Source organism: Cololabis saira, chromosome 22, assembly GCF_033807715.1.
Source record: "Cololabis saira isolate AMF1-May2022 chromosome 22, fColSai1.1, whole genome shotgun sequence".
Classification (NCBI taxonomy): Eukaryota; Metazoa; Chordata; class Actinopteri; order Beloniformes; family Belonidae; genus Cololabis; species Cololabis saira.
The window spans coordinates 24,865,418-24,882,040 of NC_084608.1; the positions used below are offsets into that span (position 1 = coordinate 24,865,418).

At 38.4% G+C, this 16,623-nt stretch overlaps 2 protein-coding genes across 8 annotated transcripts in view; both read right to left on the bottom strand.

The window, feature by feature from the left end:
- Window positions 1-604: 604 nt before the first annotated feature.
- On the bottom strand, window positions 605-11,599 carry LOC133423299 (poly(U)-binding-splicing factor PUF60-like). 6 transcript variants are annotated; one of them, XM_061713479.1, is made up of 12 exons: window positions 11,467-11,599; window positions 10,859-10,942; window positions 9,432-9,527; window positions 6,802-6,891; window positions 6,244-6,294; window positions 4,981-5,142; window positions 4,793-4,885; window positions 2,980-3,193; window positions 2,666-2,898; window positions 2,163-2,277; window positions 1,416-1,663; window positions 605-1,313 (listed from the first exon to the last, which is right to left on the bottom strand). In XM_061713479.1, exons 3-12 carry the CDS (start codon window positions 9,507-9,509, stop codon window positions 1,014-1,016), a joined length of 1,584 nt encoding a protein of 527 aa, XP_061569463.1. In that variant the 5' UTR covers window positions 9,510-9,527; window positions 10,859-10,942; window positions 11,467-11,599; the 3' UTR covers window positions 605-1,013. The 6 variants fall into 6 exon arrangements, with proteins under 6 accessions (XP_061569463.1, XP_061569464.1, XP_061569465.1 ...); XM_061713480.1 differs by having other exon boundaries at window positions 10,859-10,939; window positions 11,467-11,514; XM_061713481.1 differs by lacking the exon at window positions 10,859-10,942 and having other exon boundaries at window positions 2,708-2,898; window positions 11,467-11,524.
- Window positions 11,600-13,335: 1,736 nt separating this feature from the next.
- LOC133423300 (nuclear receptor-binding protein 2-like) overlaps window positions 13,336-16,623 on the bottom strand; it is a 58,007-nt gene continuing 54,719 nt past the window's right edge. For both annotated transcript variants that reach the window (XM_061713484.1, XM_061713485.1), the window contains exons 17-18: window positions 15,796-15,851; window positions 13,336-15,703 (exon numbers count right to left, since the gene is read on the bottom strand). In XM_061713484.1, coding sequence (XP_061569468.1) covers window positions 15,617-15,703; window positions 15,796-15,851 — 143 coding nt within the window. In that variant the 3' untranslated portion in view covers window positions 13,336-15,616. The remainder of the gene's footprint in view (window positions 15,704-15,795; window positions 15,852-16,623) is intronic.

The following is a 16,623-nucleotide window of genomic DNA, read 5'->3' on the forward strand; positions in this document are numbered from 1 at the left end:
GATGACAAATAATAGGGGTTACCCTTGAAACCCATTTTCCTTCTAGACTAAGGAGGTTTTAAGTTATTTTAGGTGTGGTTACTAGGGTAGTTGCTAGGATCTTAAAAGTGGTTGCTAGGTTGTTTTGGTCGTTGCTCGGTGGTTTCAGCAGAAATAAATGTGTTAATTGGTCTCTGTGGCTTGTATGTATGATAGGATATGCTACTTTGCCAATCTCAAATTTCAAATTTTCTGGTCTGGAGTTAGATGCAATTAAGTGTGAAAACAAAGCCTTTCAGACATTAGTTGATCTTGGCACTGACCAAATTCTGAAACTAGACATTTAAAGGATTAAAAAAAAAAAATCAGGTGGCATAAAAAAATCCGGGGGGTGCGCGTGGACCCCACTTTCCATCTAGAAACATACTTACAGGTTAACATGACTGAAAACACAACTATTACGTGTTTTAGTCACTGCTCATCCTGTCCCTAAACAAAAATATTGCAGAATAAACATTACACTATTAAGAGCTTAAATGCTTTCAGTACCAGTCAGTTGCATGTCTAAACTTAAAAAAAAAAAAAAAACCCACTTCTGTTCAAGAATTGACTCACCACTCAAACATTCAATCAAATTTAGCAACATTTTTGTGGACAAACCACCTTTAATAGTAGAAACAAAAAAGTGTTTACATGTCCCAGCAATTTAACAGAAAATAAAAAGGAGCTAAAGCAGGAAAAACTAAACGTTTTACAAGATCGGATTACAAAAATGTTAAATGCACCAGAAGGGAGTCTTCACAGATTACAAAACAAAAGACACAAAAATGTAATGAATCCATCCCAGTGGAGCTTTCAACATTAATATCAACAGCAATTAAAAAAAAAAAAAAAAGAAAAAAGAAAAGAAAAAAAAGGAAATAAAACCATAATTACACATCAGACGCCCACATCTTTAGCTAGAGTGACTTTAGCTGAAATGACTTTGGGCAATAGGTTTGGGTGTGGGTGCTGGTGAACCAGTTTTAGACACTTTATGCAGAAAGGTCACTGCTGTTAAAACGATCTTGGTCATACACTTCTGCAACAACTTTACGACCTCCAAACCAGCGGTCATTGAGAGCCTGGATAGCTTTGTTCATCTCTGACGCCATGGAAAATTCAACAAAGATTTTGACAATAATATCTGCATCCTCCTCTTCTCCTTGTTTCTCCTGGTAGATGATGACTCTGTTGACAGTGCCAAACTTCCCACACTCCTCCGTCACCTCTCCCTCCAGGTCGTCATCGATGTCCTCGGGTCCGACCATGTTTCGAAGGACCATCACTGTGGACTACAGAGGAGCACGGCAGGAGTTTAGTGAGCACAAACAATCTTCACGATAAAAAGAAAAGGACAAAACAAGAGCTTTGAATCACACAATCGGATATGTCACCTCTGATTTTCTGAGCAACTTCTGCATAACCATATGTCTGGCACTGCTGCCTGAGATGCTCATGTGCTCTTGATCACTAAGCATCTCCTGCCCTGTACCATCCTGAAGCAGCTCCTCTTTCTCTTCTTTCTTCTCCTGTTGGTTCGAGCCAGCAGCTGGGTTAGACAGGACTGGCGGAGACGCAAGAACTGGGTTCACAAGACCAACTTGTGGAATCACTGGTATGGGAGGACGCACTGGAGTCACACCTTTTTCAGGGAACGTACAACATACATTCAGTGACACTGCAGACAAATACATTTGTTTCACAAGAGAAACCGAAAGTTGAAAAACGCCTGCATCTCAATACAGAGTAGAAAATGTAAAAAACATTCTCGTGCCTCCGGAGATATTAGGGTGCAACACGAATTAGCCTCCGATTTATTTTAATCCATTAAAAACCATCCATGAAGGCGCTCAGATTCATGAAACTTAATGCTCCTTCATAGGAAGGCAAGTAAAAGCCAGTTATCAGTATAGGCAGCGAGGGTTTTGTAATAATACGGTCCGCATGAAGATCAATTTTATAGATCTCAATTTCTTTTTTAATATGTACTGTATAGGACAAAAGTTTGGACACCTTCTCATTCAAACAAATGGGGAAGTGTGTCCAAACTTTTGGTCTGTACTGTATATAAAACTGTACACTTATTACAGTTGCTAAAAAAAAAAAAAAAAAAAAATCCGCCCTTATGTCTTGTAACAAACCTGTAATGACCCCTGGCGCCTGAGCGGCCATAACGGCTTGAGGTATTCCCATTTGTTGACCGAGAAGTTGGGGTGCAGCTAATGCTCCCAAAACTGACGCGCCAGCTACGGCCTCCTTGAGAGAGGGGGGGGCCGAAGACATTAGGTAAGGGAAACACACAGAACACAGCACAAGGCAACACAGTCAACCATCACAACCATGTCAACCATGAGCTTTAAATCCTCTCTATGCAGTCACAATCAATACTGTTGCTCTGCTCCTGAACTTCAAAGGTCAGTATACAAAACTGAACAGTAACCTACAGAACCGCTCTTAGCACAAAATAATCAACCAGCAAATGGGAGGAGCTTTAATCCTGATGTTAATCATCTAAAAGATGAAAGGAGACCCTGCTAATATTGATCTCTATGAAAATGGCCTTCTCCCAGTCAAATCAGTAAAGCCTCTACGCTCTAATCGTCAGTGCTGGGGACGTATCTAGCTACATCTGGGTTATATTTACCTGAAAGGCCATTAAATCCCTTTGGAAGGGATTCATACTTGCCTGGGCCGTTATTTTAGCGGTGGCTGCCGCTGCAGCCACAGCTGCAGCAGGCGGCAGCCCACCTGGAGTTGTGGGGGTCAGTAAGGGCATGGGTGGAGTCACTGCTTTGCCAACCCGTAGGTACTGACCCCCCAGGTCAAAGAGGTTCATAGAAGACACAGCATCCAGGGCTGACTGAGGCTTTTCATACTCTGTAGGGGAATAAATGTATCTGTTAGTAGCAGAGTATCAATGAAAGGAGAACACGAGCGAAAGAGAGCCACCAAGCTCACCGATGAAGCCAAAGCCTCTGTGTCGCCCTGACGTGGGGTCTCTGGCTAACGTGCAAGACTTTATCCTCCCGAAGGCCTCAAACACACTCTTGATGTCATCGTCTGACAGGTCAGGGTGGACAGACGCTACGTAGATCCGGTTATAAGCGCGAGCCTCTTCTGCCAGCTGGTCAATGATGGGCTGCGCTTGACCGATGTTACTTGGCCGCCCAACCTATAGCACAGATTACACCAGCAGGCCTTCTGAATTATGGGGTTTGTAGATTGAACTGAGAACGCACTACCGTAAAGGTTTACACCAAGGTTCGTCAATTCCAGTCCTTTGGGCCTACAGCCCTGCATGCTTTAGAGATTTCCCCGCTCCAAAGCCCCTGATTCAAATGAATGGCTCATCAACAGTCCTGAGACAAAATGGCAAGCCGATGATGAGTCAATCATTTAAAATGGGCAGGTTTGAACAGGGAAACATCCAAAACATGCACAGCGGCCGTCCCTCCGGACCCGCACTTAAGGACAGTGCTCTATATGATGACGACGCCAAAGTTTTTGCAACAGCCAAATTCAGCCTAGCCACTCAACAAGTGGTCATACCGTCCTAAGATCAGTCCATATTACTGGATTCTTTAAGGACTCGAAAGAGCGGTTCTGGGGTCAAGAACTAAGTTAACTTCTAATATGAAGGGTCAGAACATTAAGCTGTCAGAAATACTGATACTTTAACATCTTCCTCGTTCTTAGCAACTTAAAAGCTAGAAACCAGAAGAGAACTAGGGTCTTCTATTACGTCTGCTGCTTTACTAACAATATTTACTATGAAAATGCCCGCAAACCATTAGCAACTCTCATGGCAAACTACAACTTTAGCTTTCTTTCAAAAAATAACTCTAGCAAAGTGACACCCTGAGCTAGTGGCAAGACTAAAAATTGATTTGTTCTAGTATTATGTGCTAAGGGAGCCCCGGATAGCTCAGTTAGGTGAGCGGGTGCACCATATACATGTGCAGGCGGCGCAGGGTCGAATATCAGCCTGTCCCTCTTTGCTGCGTGTCTTCCCCCTCGCTCTACCCAAATTTTCCATCTAGCCACTTTGCAAATAAAGGCCACTAGAGTAACAAAAATAAAATAAATGTGCTAAGAATACAAGCTCTGACTATTCCCTCCCTTTAGCAACTATCTGAGCTTTCTAACCATGCCGAGCATCTAAATGAGATGGATCTGTACTGCAGATGAGGTGACCAAGTAACACCATCCAGGCGCAGTCCATCATCAGCACACCTTGGTATCAGAGTGAAGTCATTGGCGGTATCCAGCTGAAAATCATCACTTAAACAGGCCTTGATGGCGTCATGGAACTGTAACACACAACTCAACACATCCAGACAAACATTCACACACCCACCTGGAACCAACAGAAAAACACAAAACAGGCAAATTGGTTTGCTTTAACATATCTTCACATAACATAAGACATATTTTATATTTCATCTTGAACAAAGTCTGTAGTGGATAAACATTTTTTTTGTAACTAATAAAGGTTTTACATAATTAAAAATGAAAATGTATACATGTGGACATATCCTAACACAACTTCAGATATATACAAGGTTAAAATATTTTTTGAACATACATCCCAAACCCCCATCTCATGTATCAAAGTACAGTAAAACATCAGATGTGTTGATAAAGGATAAAGAATAAAACAAGAGATTCATTTTATTTACCTGTTCTTACAACCTGAAGAGTCACAGGGAAAAGAAAGAAAAAATACACAACAAAAAAACACAAAAAAAAAAACAAAACAAAAAAAACATACCTTAATGTTTCGCCCCCCCAACATGACTGAGTTCATCTGCTCCAGGGCCAGCTGAGCAGCTTCTGGCACATCATACTCCACAAAAGCAAACCCCTGTACAGTCAAATAAAATTGAAGTATAACCTGATATCTGCATTTTGCAAAGACTTTGGTTACCTTTCACGGTATTCACATTGATTGATGCTGACCTTGTGTTTCATTGTAACTGAATCCCAAGACATGTCAATGCTCTTGATTGGGCCGAAGGGGGCAAAGGCTTGTCTGATGGTATCCTCGCCGAGCTCGTAGTATATGGAGCCCACATACACCCGACACATGATCGCCAGTGCACGCTGCCGCTGAGCTGCCACCTGCCAATTGGGGGAAAGAAAACACATGATAAGCATTAGACAGTAAAAGAAAGGAAGGCTAACACACACACTCACACACACAAATAATAAATAACAATTTTCTACTTTATTTGCTCTCTGCAAAAATTGTTAGAGGCCAATTCCTAGATTGGGGTCTGGACTGGTAAATGGGTTAATACTTAAATGACATAAATCTGGGAAAGGAAGGAAAAAAAAAAAAAGCTAGCATCTATAACTGTTACAAAACCCTGATGACAGAGGTAATTAAATATGGCCTCTGCTCTGTTACAATTGAACAGATATACAGAATACACACTGAAGTAATTGACATGCACAGCCCTCACAAATATTTGGCTTCAGTAACTGACCTGTAATCCATGGATGCAAGTAAGGTAACAAAAGTAATCGTGGAGTTCAAACGAAATCCATACAAAATCTCGATGAAAGCATTCAAACTTTCTTGTCGAGTTTAAGGTGAGAGATGGCTTAATCACTGAAACTTGCTGCATCTTACTGATGTCTTTGGTCAGCCTGTTTGTCTTAAATTTACTGCATCATCAATAAAGAATACAGTCCTGATTTATAACATGATGAGAGGATAACTTGCTTTTACAGAAAAAAAAAAGAAAAGAATAAGAAATCTTGACTGACATATTAAAAAAAAAAAATAAAAAACTAAAACAAAACAAAGACCCCTGTCCACTCTCATTTTGGTCCATAAAGGGATTGCTATCCCTCTTTTGTCCCATGCCAACAGCTGCTTTTTCCAAACAAGCAAATGCATATTTCTCAGAGACGTGACCTTTCTCCATTTAGGAACCCCTTTGAAAAGTCCTTGAAAAGAATGTTACCAGCTCGTAATCTTGCAAAATGTAAGAAAGTAAATAATCCCATTGCAACTCAAGAAAGTCATACATCTCAAGGACTGCCTTCATGGTTGCAACTGTACTTGTGGCAGAAAGCCATGTTTTCCTACAAAATATGCATTCTTCAGTTAAATAAAAAGGCAGGGATTGTTGCCAAGGCAACCAGTAAAAGAAGGGTAACAGTCCTTTTCCATTGGGAATGCGCACAGGAAAAAAATTTTAATGATCTATTGACCGATTGTAAAGGTGAGAGAGGATCTCCAAAGCCCATTGTCACTGCTGCCATCTGAAAGACAGTAAAGATGAAAAAAGTGCTGAAAAGTAGGTTAGATATCCCTTAGCTTTGCTTTTTCAAAAAGGTAATAGCTTTGCTAGATAGACGACAGCGGTAAGACTAACACTATATTCAGACCCTCCCTCTAAACAGCATACATTTTAGGCTTTACCTCCCCCTCACTAAATTACAAATCACCAAACAGCATTTAACACAAGCAAGTCCCCTTTTAAAGTGCAAAGAATTCAACATGTTAACCACGCCTTCAGGTTGATCTTCTCCATCTGAAAAAAAGCAGAGGCACATGGTCTACACGTTCTCTTTTTCACAGCACTGGGGAGAAAAGGCAGCAAGACTTCCATGAGAACTAACCCATAACCGAATTCTGATATTAAAGATCCAAGAGGTACTAATGCATGGACAGGCTAAGAAATTCTCTCTAGAATCAAGACTCACAGGAGACAAGCCACATTAAAATAAATTCATCTGGAGGAGTATCAAAAGCTTTATATATCTCACCTGCAGGTTGGTGAGTTGTTGTTGCTGATGGGCAATGGTCTGCTTCACCAAGACACTCTTGATGCTTTGTTCCATAGCATATTTCTTTGCCTGGGAAAGGAAACAGGTCATTAATATGAGACATTTGCGCACACAAAGACTACTATGTTAATTGCAGCCTTCTGAATTAATATGATTTTAAACAGGAACCCATCACCAAGTATGAGACCTCTAATTTCAATGACCCACAAAGACTATTTTATTTCAGCCTTCGACGTGCTAAAAAGCAGATTCATGTATAACACCTACACGTCCAAGATGACTCAGGAAAACTCTTGCATTTTTAATGTCACATTTGAACTCTTAAAGACTGGTTTCGCATACGCTAGGGATTCGTTCTCCCCGAGTCATTGAATCTTAACGCTCAGACGTACTATTGTGCATCTAGTAATGCGATGATGGATGCAACACCACAGTGACTGGCAGTAAAGTTAATTAAAAGATGTGTTTTTGAATGAAGGGTCACTCTCTCGTGTGTTTAATTTATAATAATCATGAGATTCGATATCCAATTAGTCGTCTAATCGTTTCAAAAGTCAATGACTGATCCACTATCAGAATAGTCATTAGTTGCAGCCCTACTCAGTATCAGACCCATGATAACGATATAGGATTGAAATAGTCTCATCTCTAAACCTTTACTCTCATTTTACACCAATGGAGATACTAGTGGGAGTTCCAGGCAGATTGTTTAGGGCCAGGCTGTTTGTGCATGTTTCCATTAACAGGAACCGCCCTGTAATTTGGCCTTAAGGAAACCTTTCCGGGGCCAAAAGAACGACCCTGTAGCAGGAGGGGGCCGTTTTTCGGGCTAGAGGGGCTACCTGGTGGTTGGTCTCTGCTGATGGGTATTCTAAAAGCATGAAATTTAGTTCAGTCCTCTCACTTAACTTAAATCATCTGAGCACAAATAGCATTTAAGCATTTTAACCAGAGATATTTATCTACAAGTACATTTGATGCAGTTGATTACACGAAAAAAAATGGCTGAGTCAGTTCAGGTCTTGCTATTACACTAATATATAGGTCCGATGGGGGATTACTTTTAATCTCAATCACTACTACCGCAGTGTATGTTTAACATAAAAAAAGCATCAGTTGTTTACTCCTGGCAGTTTTTGAACTGCAAAAAAATGCACATTACCGCCACCTGGTGGTCGGTGGCGCTGTTTCTTTCAAAGGTTCAAGGAGACGCTCCAGCCTGTTAGAGGTTCCTGCGCGACAGATTTTCCTGAGCGCTGCTATGGAAACGTGCCTAATGTCAACTTTTAAACCTAATCAAATGCTAAGTTTTATTATTTTGATGATAAATATATTTAATGTCGATGGAAATATAAGTGAAACAATGAAAAAACATTTTTTTTTCCCTTTCTATCTTTTTGTGCTGCAAGATGCAGGATTTGTAAGTTCTCACAGCAGAAAGCTCTTCCGACATCGTTCCGACACGAGGAGTCCAACAAATCTCCATGTGCATAGATATTTGGTATCAATTTTCAAACTAAACTTATAACTTAAACTTAAATATTCTCATGAAAAATTCAAAATGAATCAAAAAGGTACAAATATCCGTATACTGGATCTTTTCATCATGATGTTGTGTAAAAGGATCTCTGATAAGCTTGATAAAAGCTAAATATACTGCACTAAAACATAGTTCCAACCTATTAATGAAGGCATCATGGAGGAAAACCTTGAAGTGAAAAAGATAAACAGGCATAATGGATGCACAGTGTGTTACTTTACATGCTTAAGTTTAAATGCAGGAAAGAGGTGATTCATTATCTCACCCCCTATTACAGTAATGTAAAGCCTTAATGTATTTACCCACACAACAGTGTCTAGACATAACTACAAATTTGATGTATATACTTTAAGACAACTAATACAAAAGAATAAATAGACATTGCAACACATTTATACTGCTGCTGCTACAGCTCCGCTGTCGTAGTGACCAGTACAGGAAATCTCTCCTGCCTCATTTCATCACACTCAGCAACTCACCTGTCTGACAGAGAACACTGGAGGCTCTGCCTCTTATTTAATTAATACGGCAACTCTTGCACACCTTTGTAGGGATTCAGCTGGTCATTGATCCTGTATAGTTTAGCATACTTTTTATAGACAGTATTGTGCATAGTTCTATACAGAGTAAAGTGTTACATAGTTTTATATACATCCTGTACCGTGTATGCCCAACAACACTGCTGTAACACAGGAGTTTAACAGTGTGTGCTCAAAGTAAATCATTCTATACCAACTAACATAGATGCATGAAAAACATAACGTGTAATTAGCAACTTGTTGGCTTTTCCAAAGAATGCATTGCATCATTACAACACTATTCCATACTAGTGTCCATGTCCTTTTTTCATTACTTGACAGTTATACTAATGATTTTTTTTTTACTGCATTAATTGACCATGTGCTTTGTGCTATCTAAGCAAGCAACTCCCTAGAGGAAGTTGACTGGACCCAGTTACCTAAACAGATCGAAACATACGCACATCTTGTTTTGTCACATAAACATACAATTCTAACAACATTATTACTAAAATGTAATTTCCCTCCTGAATACAGCACGAGATTCGTACCCTCTGAAGTGCCTCCTGTTGCTCTGGGGTGAGAGGCGGTAGGCCAAGCTTGGAGCCTGTGCCCTGTCCATTCTCCATTGTCAGAGCTTCTCCTCCCTGCAATCAAAAAAAGCAGCAATACTAAGAAAAACAGATTACCGTTGATTAGGAACATACGTCAGCCTATATCCATAATTTTATTTTCCTGCGCAGGAAACCTCTTTATATTGCAATCACAAATCAGGCAACTATTAATGTTGTATTTTTTTTTTTTTTACTTTATTTTTAAAGATTTGTATATTTTGGACATTACAACAAAAATGTAACGGTGACATAGAAAGAAAGAAAAATAACAAAAGCATAAAAGTATCAACAGCAAAGGGAAAGCCACAGGGCAAGCATTGGAAGTTCACCTCCATCAAAAGACCCAAACATACATCCTAGGTCATCAATTACACATACCGTACATATATACCGACACAGAGGGATGTGAAGAACCTGTACAACTTTTATCTTGGGTCAAGTGTGGAGGAGATATTCCCAAGATATATTATATTGAAGTCTTGTGTGATCTCTAAACCAAGACCTTTAAATTTTCCTTTAACAACCTGTCGGAGTAGTAGTATGATTAAATGTTGAATAATGATGAATAATACGTTTTTAAGTTTGTATCCTGCTAAATAAATTAGAAATATATTTTGGTCATTTTAAAATACTACAGTAAGTGGGTTTATACAGACTTGGATTACTGTATTCCATTAGGTGTGTTATTATGATTTTTTTTATTTATTTAACATGCGCAAAAATAATTTTTACAACCGCATATCCTCATAGCAGACAAAGTTTCGCGCCCCCCCAGGGGGGGCCCGGACCCCAGGCTGGGAGACACTGCCCTAAGTAGGGCTGGGCGATTTTGGACAAAAATAAAATCCCAATTTTTTTCTCTGAAAACCCAATTTTCGATTTCGATTTCTTTGGTAAAACTACAAAAGACAATGGAATAAATTGTTTCAAATATTTTATCTTTATTTTTAAAGAAAAATAGCAAACAAATTTCCCTATTGGGAATTAAGTGCAATTAAAAGATACTGTAAATCCTCCTTGAGTTTAGTAAAGTGACAACATTACAATTTTCTTGACCAAACAAAGATGACTAGACGAGCTCTGTCTGTAATGCAGCCAGCTGCAAAAAAGGAAAATTGATTTTCCGATTTTCCTTTTTTAACATCGATTTTGATTAATAAATCCGATTTAGATTTAAAATCGATTAATCGCACAGCCCTAGCCCTAAGATATATTATATTGAAATCTTGTGTGATATCTAAACCCATTATTGGAGTTGATTACATTTATTATATCCCCCCAGAAGGGCTGGATTTTTGCATATATCTATCTTTATACATAGATCCAGACGTAGCCGTGGCTCTAACCGGGGCAGGACTTCTTACCTACGGCTCTCTAACGTCGGTCCACCAGACAGGCAGGAACCCCCGGGGGGAAGCGCTGATGGGGATTTATCAATTCAACCTCTTCTATGGGGGGAAATAACAAAAAAATAAAACAAAATGCCATCAGACTGATAAAAGCATCAAAACAGGCATCAATCATCCAGTTACAGTGATAGTAAACCCTAACCAGCCCGTCTTTTGTGTATTTTAGTGTATTTATCCCCACGATGCGCAGACAGGGTGATCTACACGTAGCCACATGCTCAGGCTAATTCAAACCCTTTGAGGTTAAGATCGTTACAGGACTTAACTACTTCGAGATTCGATGCAGCCATGACTTTTAACTATTTGATCTTTACAAATTGCGTTAAAAAAAGACTAGCAAAGCGTCGTTTCTATGCGGTTTGCGACGATATCTTCGTGCACACATTAGCTCGTGTCGGGCATCCATCACTGCATGGCGCGCAGCAGCAACACGCATTCTTTTTCTCGATGAGTTTACACCATTAAGGGCGGCGATTTATAATCTACAATACTTACACAGCGACAAATGGTATTAAATAATTTGAAAACGATGTTTTTTTCATTTAATAAAAGATTGTATTTACCGCAGTGTCCGTTACCGCCATGAAGCACACCGTCCAGAGAGGCCCACCACAAACCTGAACTCTCGCGAGATTATCTCCCCGCATTCAATGAAAGATATCGCGATAGGACAGATGCGACCGCGTCGCTTTTGTTCAGGAACCAGATTCTGCGCACCATAAAAATAAAAATAAAATATCATTAGATTTGTATTCAATGGCCGATGTTTTATTTACATGTGCTTTGAGGTAAAATAGTGCATTTTAATCATTCATTTTAACGCTCATTGACGTCTGCGGGACGGAAGATGGTTTCTATAAATCAAGCTGCAAAATGCATAGCCTGGATTTAAATATTTAAAGCATTATAGAGCCTAAATGAAAACACAAAAGTGGATTAAAACACATTTATTTATTTTAAATATTTTCAGTTAATATACACATTGATTGTCTTCTTCTACCTCATACTGCTGCACCTTTCAGTTTAAAAAGATGTTATATATGTATATGTATATATTATATTAAATATATATGTATATTAAATATATATTATCAAATATGTTATTTTATTTTATTTTATTTTATTTTATTTAGAGCCGTCATTACCATATCTACTTCATACTGCTGCACCTTTCAGTTTTTTAATTGTATATATGTTAATAAGTGCCACATTTGTTTATTTACTGTTTGCTATTTTTAAATCCGGGTACAGTGAGCAAAATAACCCGAGTCAAATTCCTTGTTGGACAATGTTCAAACTTGGCCAATAAAGTTGATTCTGATTCAAGTGAAACATTTACATTTTCTTTTAAGTTGTCATTTTCACTCATGTGGCTCTCTGGCATTCACTGACTGATGACACAGACGCATGTTTCTGTATCTCCTCTTTAGGAAAGTAAATTTGGTTTCCTATTTTATAGATATTTACGCCAAGTCTTCTTTTTTGTCAGAAATATCTTCTTTCTCGTTACATCCATCCATCTCTGATTTGTTGTTCCGACTTGACAGGTATGAAAATGTAGATAATAAATGTAGATATTATTTAACCTTTTCATAAGATGTCCCTATAGGTTCAAAATTAGGTGTCATTGCTAAAAAAATTACACAATTAACAGTCTTATTTTCATCACAATATTTATGTTACAGATGTAAATTTCTTAGCTAAAGATAAGCAACAAAAGGTATATAAATCAGAATCAGAAATAAGTTTTTTGCCAAGTAGTTTTTTAACACACACAAGGAATTTGTTGTGGTGATTTGGTGCAATACAAAAGAACAAATAATATTAAGGGAGATATACAATATAAATTAAAAAGAGAAAATGTACAACATGTTGGTTTTAAAGTGCCAAAGTAATGAGACTGAGGGTTGGGGGGACAGTCTGTGGTAGATGGGGGAGAGGGGGGTCCGGGGCCAGCTGCAGTATTAACATTTAGTGTTAATATTGTGATCAATCTGTTAAGTCTTAAGAGTAGACTGTTATTGAAAATATTACTTTGTTTTTTGTTTCTTAAATGCCAATGCATTATTATTAAAGTAAATCTAAAACTTGTATCTTATTGCTTTCATTGTTTTCCCTCCTCATTAGTATCAATTGCAGAGACAGAAGCAGATCAACTCTTGTGCGACATTCTTTTCAATTGATTGCTAGTATTTTACTCAAATGGGCTAAACATAGTTTTTAGTATCTTGAAGTATTTAGCATTTGACACCAGCTAAAAAAGAATTTTTATAGGTTCATTTTCAGAATACCATATTTCTAAATACAAAAAAAAAACAAATGGCAGTTTATCAAATTAATGTGAATGTGAAAAAGCTTTTCTGGAATGTCTCATGGTAGTGACTATATTTATCTTTTGAATCATTGTGGGAGAATAAATAAACGAGTCCTCATGTTTTTAAATGTAACAAACATGTCACATCCTGTTTATTGTATTTTTAACTGCAGATGCTACAATAATTAACAAAGGTTTAAGAAGAACACATCCAAAGGCAGGTTTCATTCAACACAAGGAGGCGGGGAGAAGCAATCTGACATAAATTAAGACTGATATGCACGTCTTTCAAATGGTTGCACAGTCTAAACATTCGTTTTTTGGTCAGGTTCCTTCTGGAACTGTACTGTGACTGACAAAGGCAAAATGCAGTGTTGAATGTTTGCAGGATATTAAGACATGCAGCTCACTAGATCAAATGAGAGAAACAATGGCACTGCATTTCATTAAGATTTTGTCCCACGTAAACCCCCTTTGATAGCCACAAACAAATATGTACACCACAATCCCACAGTGTGGGAAGATTCTGGGATCTTGTCTTCAGAGACAGTTAAATAGGCTTGACACAAGAGTATAGTAAGTACTGTAAGCAATGACTGTACAGCAGTGTAATTGGTATGAAATTGCAATCTTACAAACCGAGAAAACAAATAGAGCAGAGATCAAAGAGTCTGGAAAAATCTAAAGTATATTTGCTGAAGACTAATTAGACCATCCTTTTCACAGTTCACTAAACCAAAATTCACCTAAAACTGTTGTTTCACATATCTAAAACTGAGTTATGGTACAGAAAATCCAGCAGAGCTGTACTGAATCTTCTATTTTTGAGTTTGTGGGGGCTGCAGTCGAATCACCTCCAATGTTCACGATGATACTGTCTGAAGTAAAAGCACAGTAGAATTTAACACAGTCAAAGTTTACTATGAATGATTATGCTTTTCAATCTAAAATAATTACAAATCTTAGTGAAAATACTTACATTCTCATTCATATTATTAAGTACAGATACTGCAGAAAGAGTTGGGTAGATTTAGCCGTTTTTTTCCCCACTTTTAAAGATCTCTAAACATATTTACAAAACAAATCTAATTAAATAATTCCAGCGGAAATATTCACTAACAATGGCAATTTTTGATTTTATGTTAATATTACACACCCAACACTCTTATTTATGCAGGACTATGCTTTTAAATCAGACACTGATGTACTCCACTTTTTGTACACAAACTGCATTTCTTCCCACCTCAGTTGTGACTGCAGCAGCGAGCATCATGATCCGATCCATACGTCTAATATACAGTTGCTACAGCTCTTAACAGAGCTGCCTTTATCGGGGGTGGAGTTAATTTTCACATTCACACAAGCTGATTTGAATGACTGGAGGTTAAAAAGATCAGAGCAAGTCAGGAAGACCATAGCTCACCTTCAACCTACAGTCCACTTTATTAAGATACGTTCCGAATTGCAAAGTTGGGTATAATGTCATTTCGTATGGAAATTTTGTCCAAACTACATTGCCATGTGAGGCACTTTGCAAGTCTTTGGCTTTCAGAACGCTTTCACGAGGAAAACCCTTAAGAGCACTACAGGCTAAAAGAGAGGCGTCGTCTCATTGCTCATCGTTGCACTTAGACGAGGCATGTGAAGCTGCGTGAGACGCAGCCTTTAACCTAGGAGTGCAGTGACGGGGGTGTCATTTTGCAAGTCAAAAACATAATGAATAAAGGAAAATGAAACAGGCTTGTGCAATGCTTATGTTGTTCACAGTTATAAACAAAATAAATAAGTCAACTGAATGAGTATTAACAGTGCATGTAGGACGGAATATTAAATTCCTAAGATGATGGTGATGGACGGCTTGTGAGGGGAGAACCTTTAAATCAGTTTGTTTACAATTCAGTGTAAATAATTAATAGCGGATATATTGGAGTGCAAATGAGGCTTGGAACAATAAAATGGCCTTGTGAAAAGATAGCTGCTGCATCTGGAAGTAAAACATATCTGTATCTGTTCTCAATAGTGGCATTATGGAAAACTTAAATTGTCAAGATACATTAAGGCGTAATAGCCCTTTTAGGCAGGGAGGTGGTGGATATTCCGCTGCTCTGTGGGGTTGCTGGGTTCAACCATGATGCCTCCGGTCCTCCACCCAGAGAGTCCTTCAGTTCCTCTTTCACTGCCGACGTTTTTGTTTCCTTCTCGCTGGGATAGTCTACGACTCTCCAGGATCAGCGTCTGTCTGCTTTTGTGCCGTGTCCTCTCCCCCAGCTGGGTCCTCTGCTCCCCGGGGTCACGTCTTTGTTACCCCGAGATCTGTTGCCGTCTCCCTTTCTCCACCTGTCTGGTCAAAGCGCCAGACGCCCCCCCTTCCCTTTGCCACTGTCGTGACTGTCGCCTCCTCACTGTGTGGCCCCAGAGGCCAGCGCTCGGACCCGGTGTCGGCTGATGGCGTCCTCCAGGAACCCCGCCACCTTCTCACTGTCCTCCTGCACCGGACCAGAGACGTGGTTAAATCTCCATTTTTTTAAAGAAACAACTGGTTTCTATGTCATAAAAAAATAAATAAAATCCTGTTTACCTCATTTATGAAGGCGTAGTGAACAAGTTCAGAGGCAAGGTCTTTTGGGTTGTCTGCTGTAAGTTTCACATTAAAATGATTTCAGTTAGAAACAACTACAATAACAGAAACCTGCAAGTTTTCTTTTATTATATGCAGAGGTGGGTAGTAACGAGTTACATTTACTCTGTTACATTTACTTGAGTAGGTTTTGGGAAATTTTGTACTTTTAGGAGTAGGTTTTGAATCACTATACTTTTTACTTTTACTTGAGTAGATTTGTGAAGAAGAAACTGTTACTCCGCTACATTAGGCTACGTTGATCTGTTACTTTTCTTTTATCCGCGTACGCGTCAATCTCCTGACATCACTGAGTGATTCTTTGGGAAAAATGTTTGTTTTTGCATGTTTTGTCACATATACACAGACTATAACAAACACAGAGTTTCTATGAGTAAATGGGCTTGTTCTAGTTCTGCCTGGTTAAAAAAGAAAAGTACAAAGGCTTGAAATTTTGTGCTACTTGTGCTTAATTAATTTTTTTATTCTGTTATTATTTTATTAATTTTATTATTTATCAAAGTACTTGAATTTATTTTAAGATTATTTCAATTTAAGCTATTTTTTATTAATTTAAATTTATTTTATTATTTTATTGATTTAATTTGCCTGAAGATGATTATTTTGTACTTTTGTCTGTTTGAATGGTTGTGTTAAAAAAAAAAAATCAGACGTTACTCAACAGTTACTCAGTACTTGAGTAGTTTTTTCACCAAATACTTTTTTACTTTTACTCAAGTAATTATTTGGATGACTACTTTTTACTTCTACTTGAGTCATATTATTCTG

Excerpts from the sequence above, each read along its gene's own strand:
- LOC133423299 (XM_061713478.1), bottom strand. The coding sequence starts at position 11,487 with ATGGCGGTAACGGACACTGCG. Across the intron at positions 2,278-2,665 it reads GGGATTTAATGGCCTTTCAG|GAGGCCGTAGCTGGCGCGTC; the intron begins GTAAATATAACC and ends CCCTCTCTCAAG. Across the intron at positions 1,314-1,415 it reads AGTTGCTCAGAAAATCAGAG|TCCACAGTGATGGTCCTTCG; the intron begins GTGACATATCCG and ends GCTCCTCTGTAG.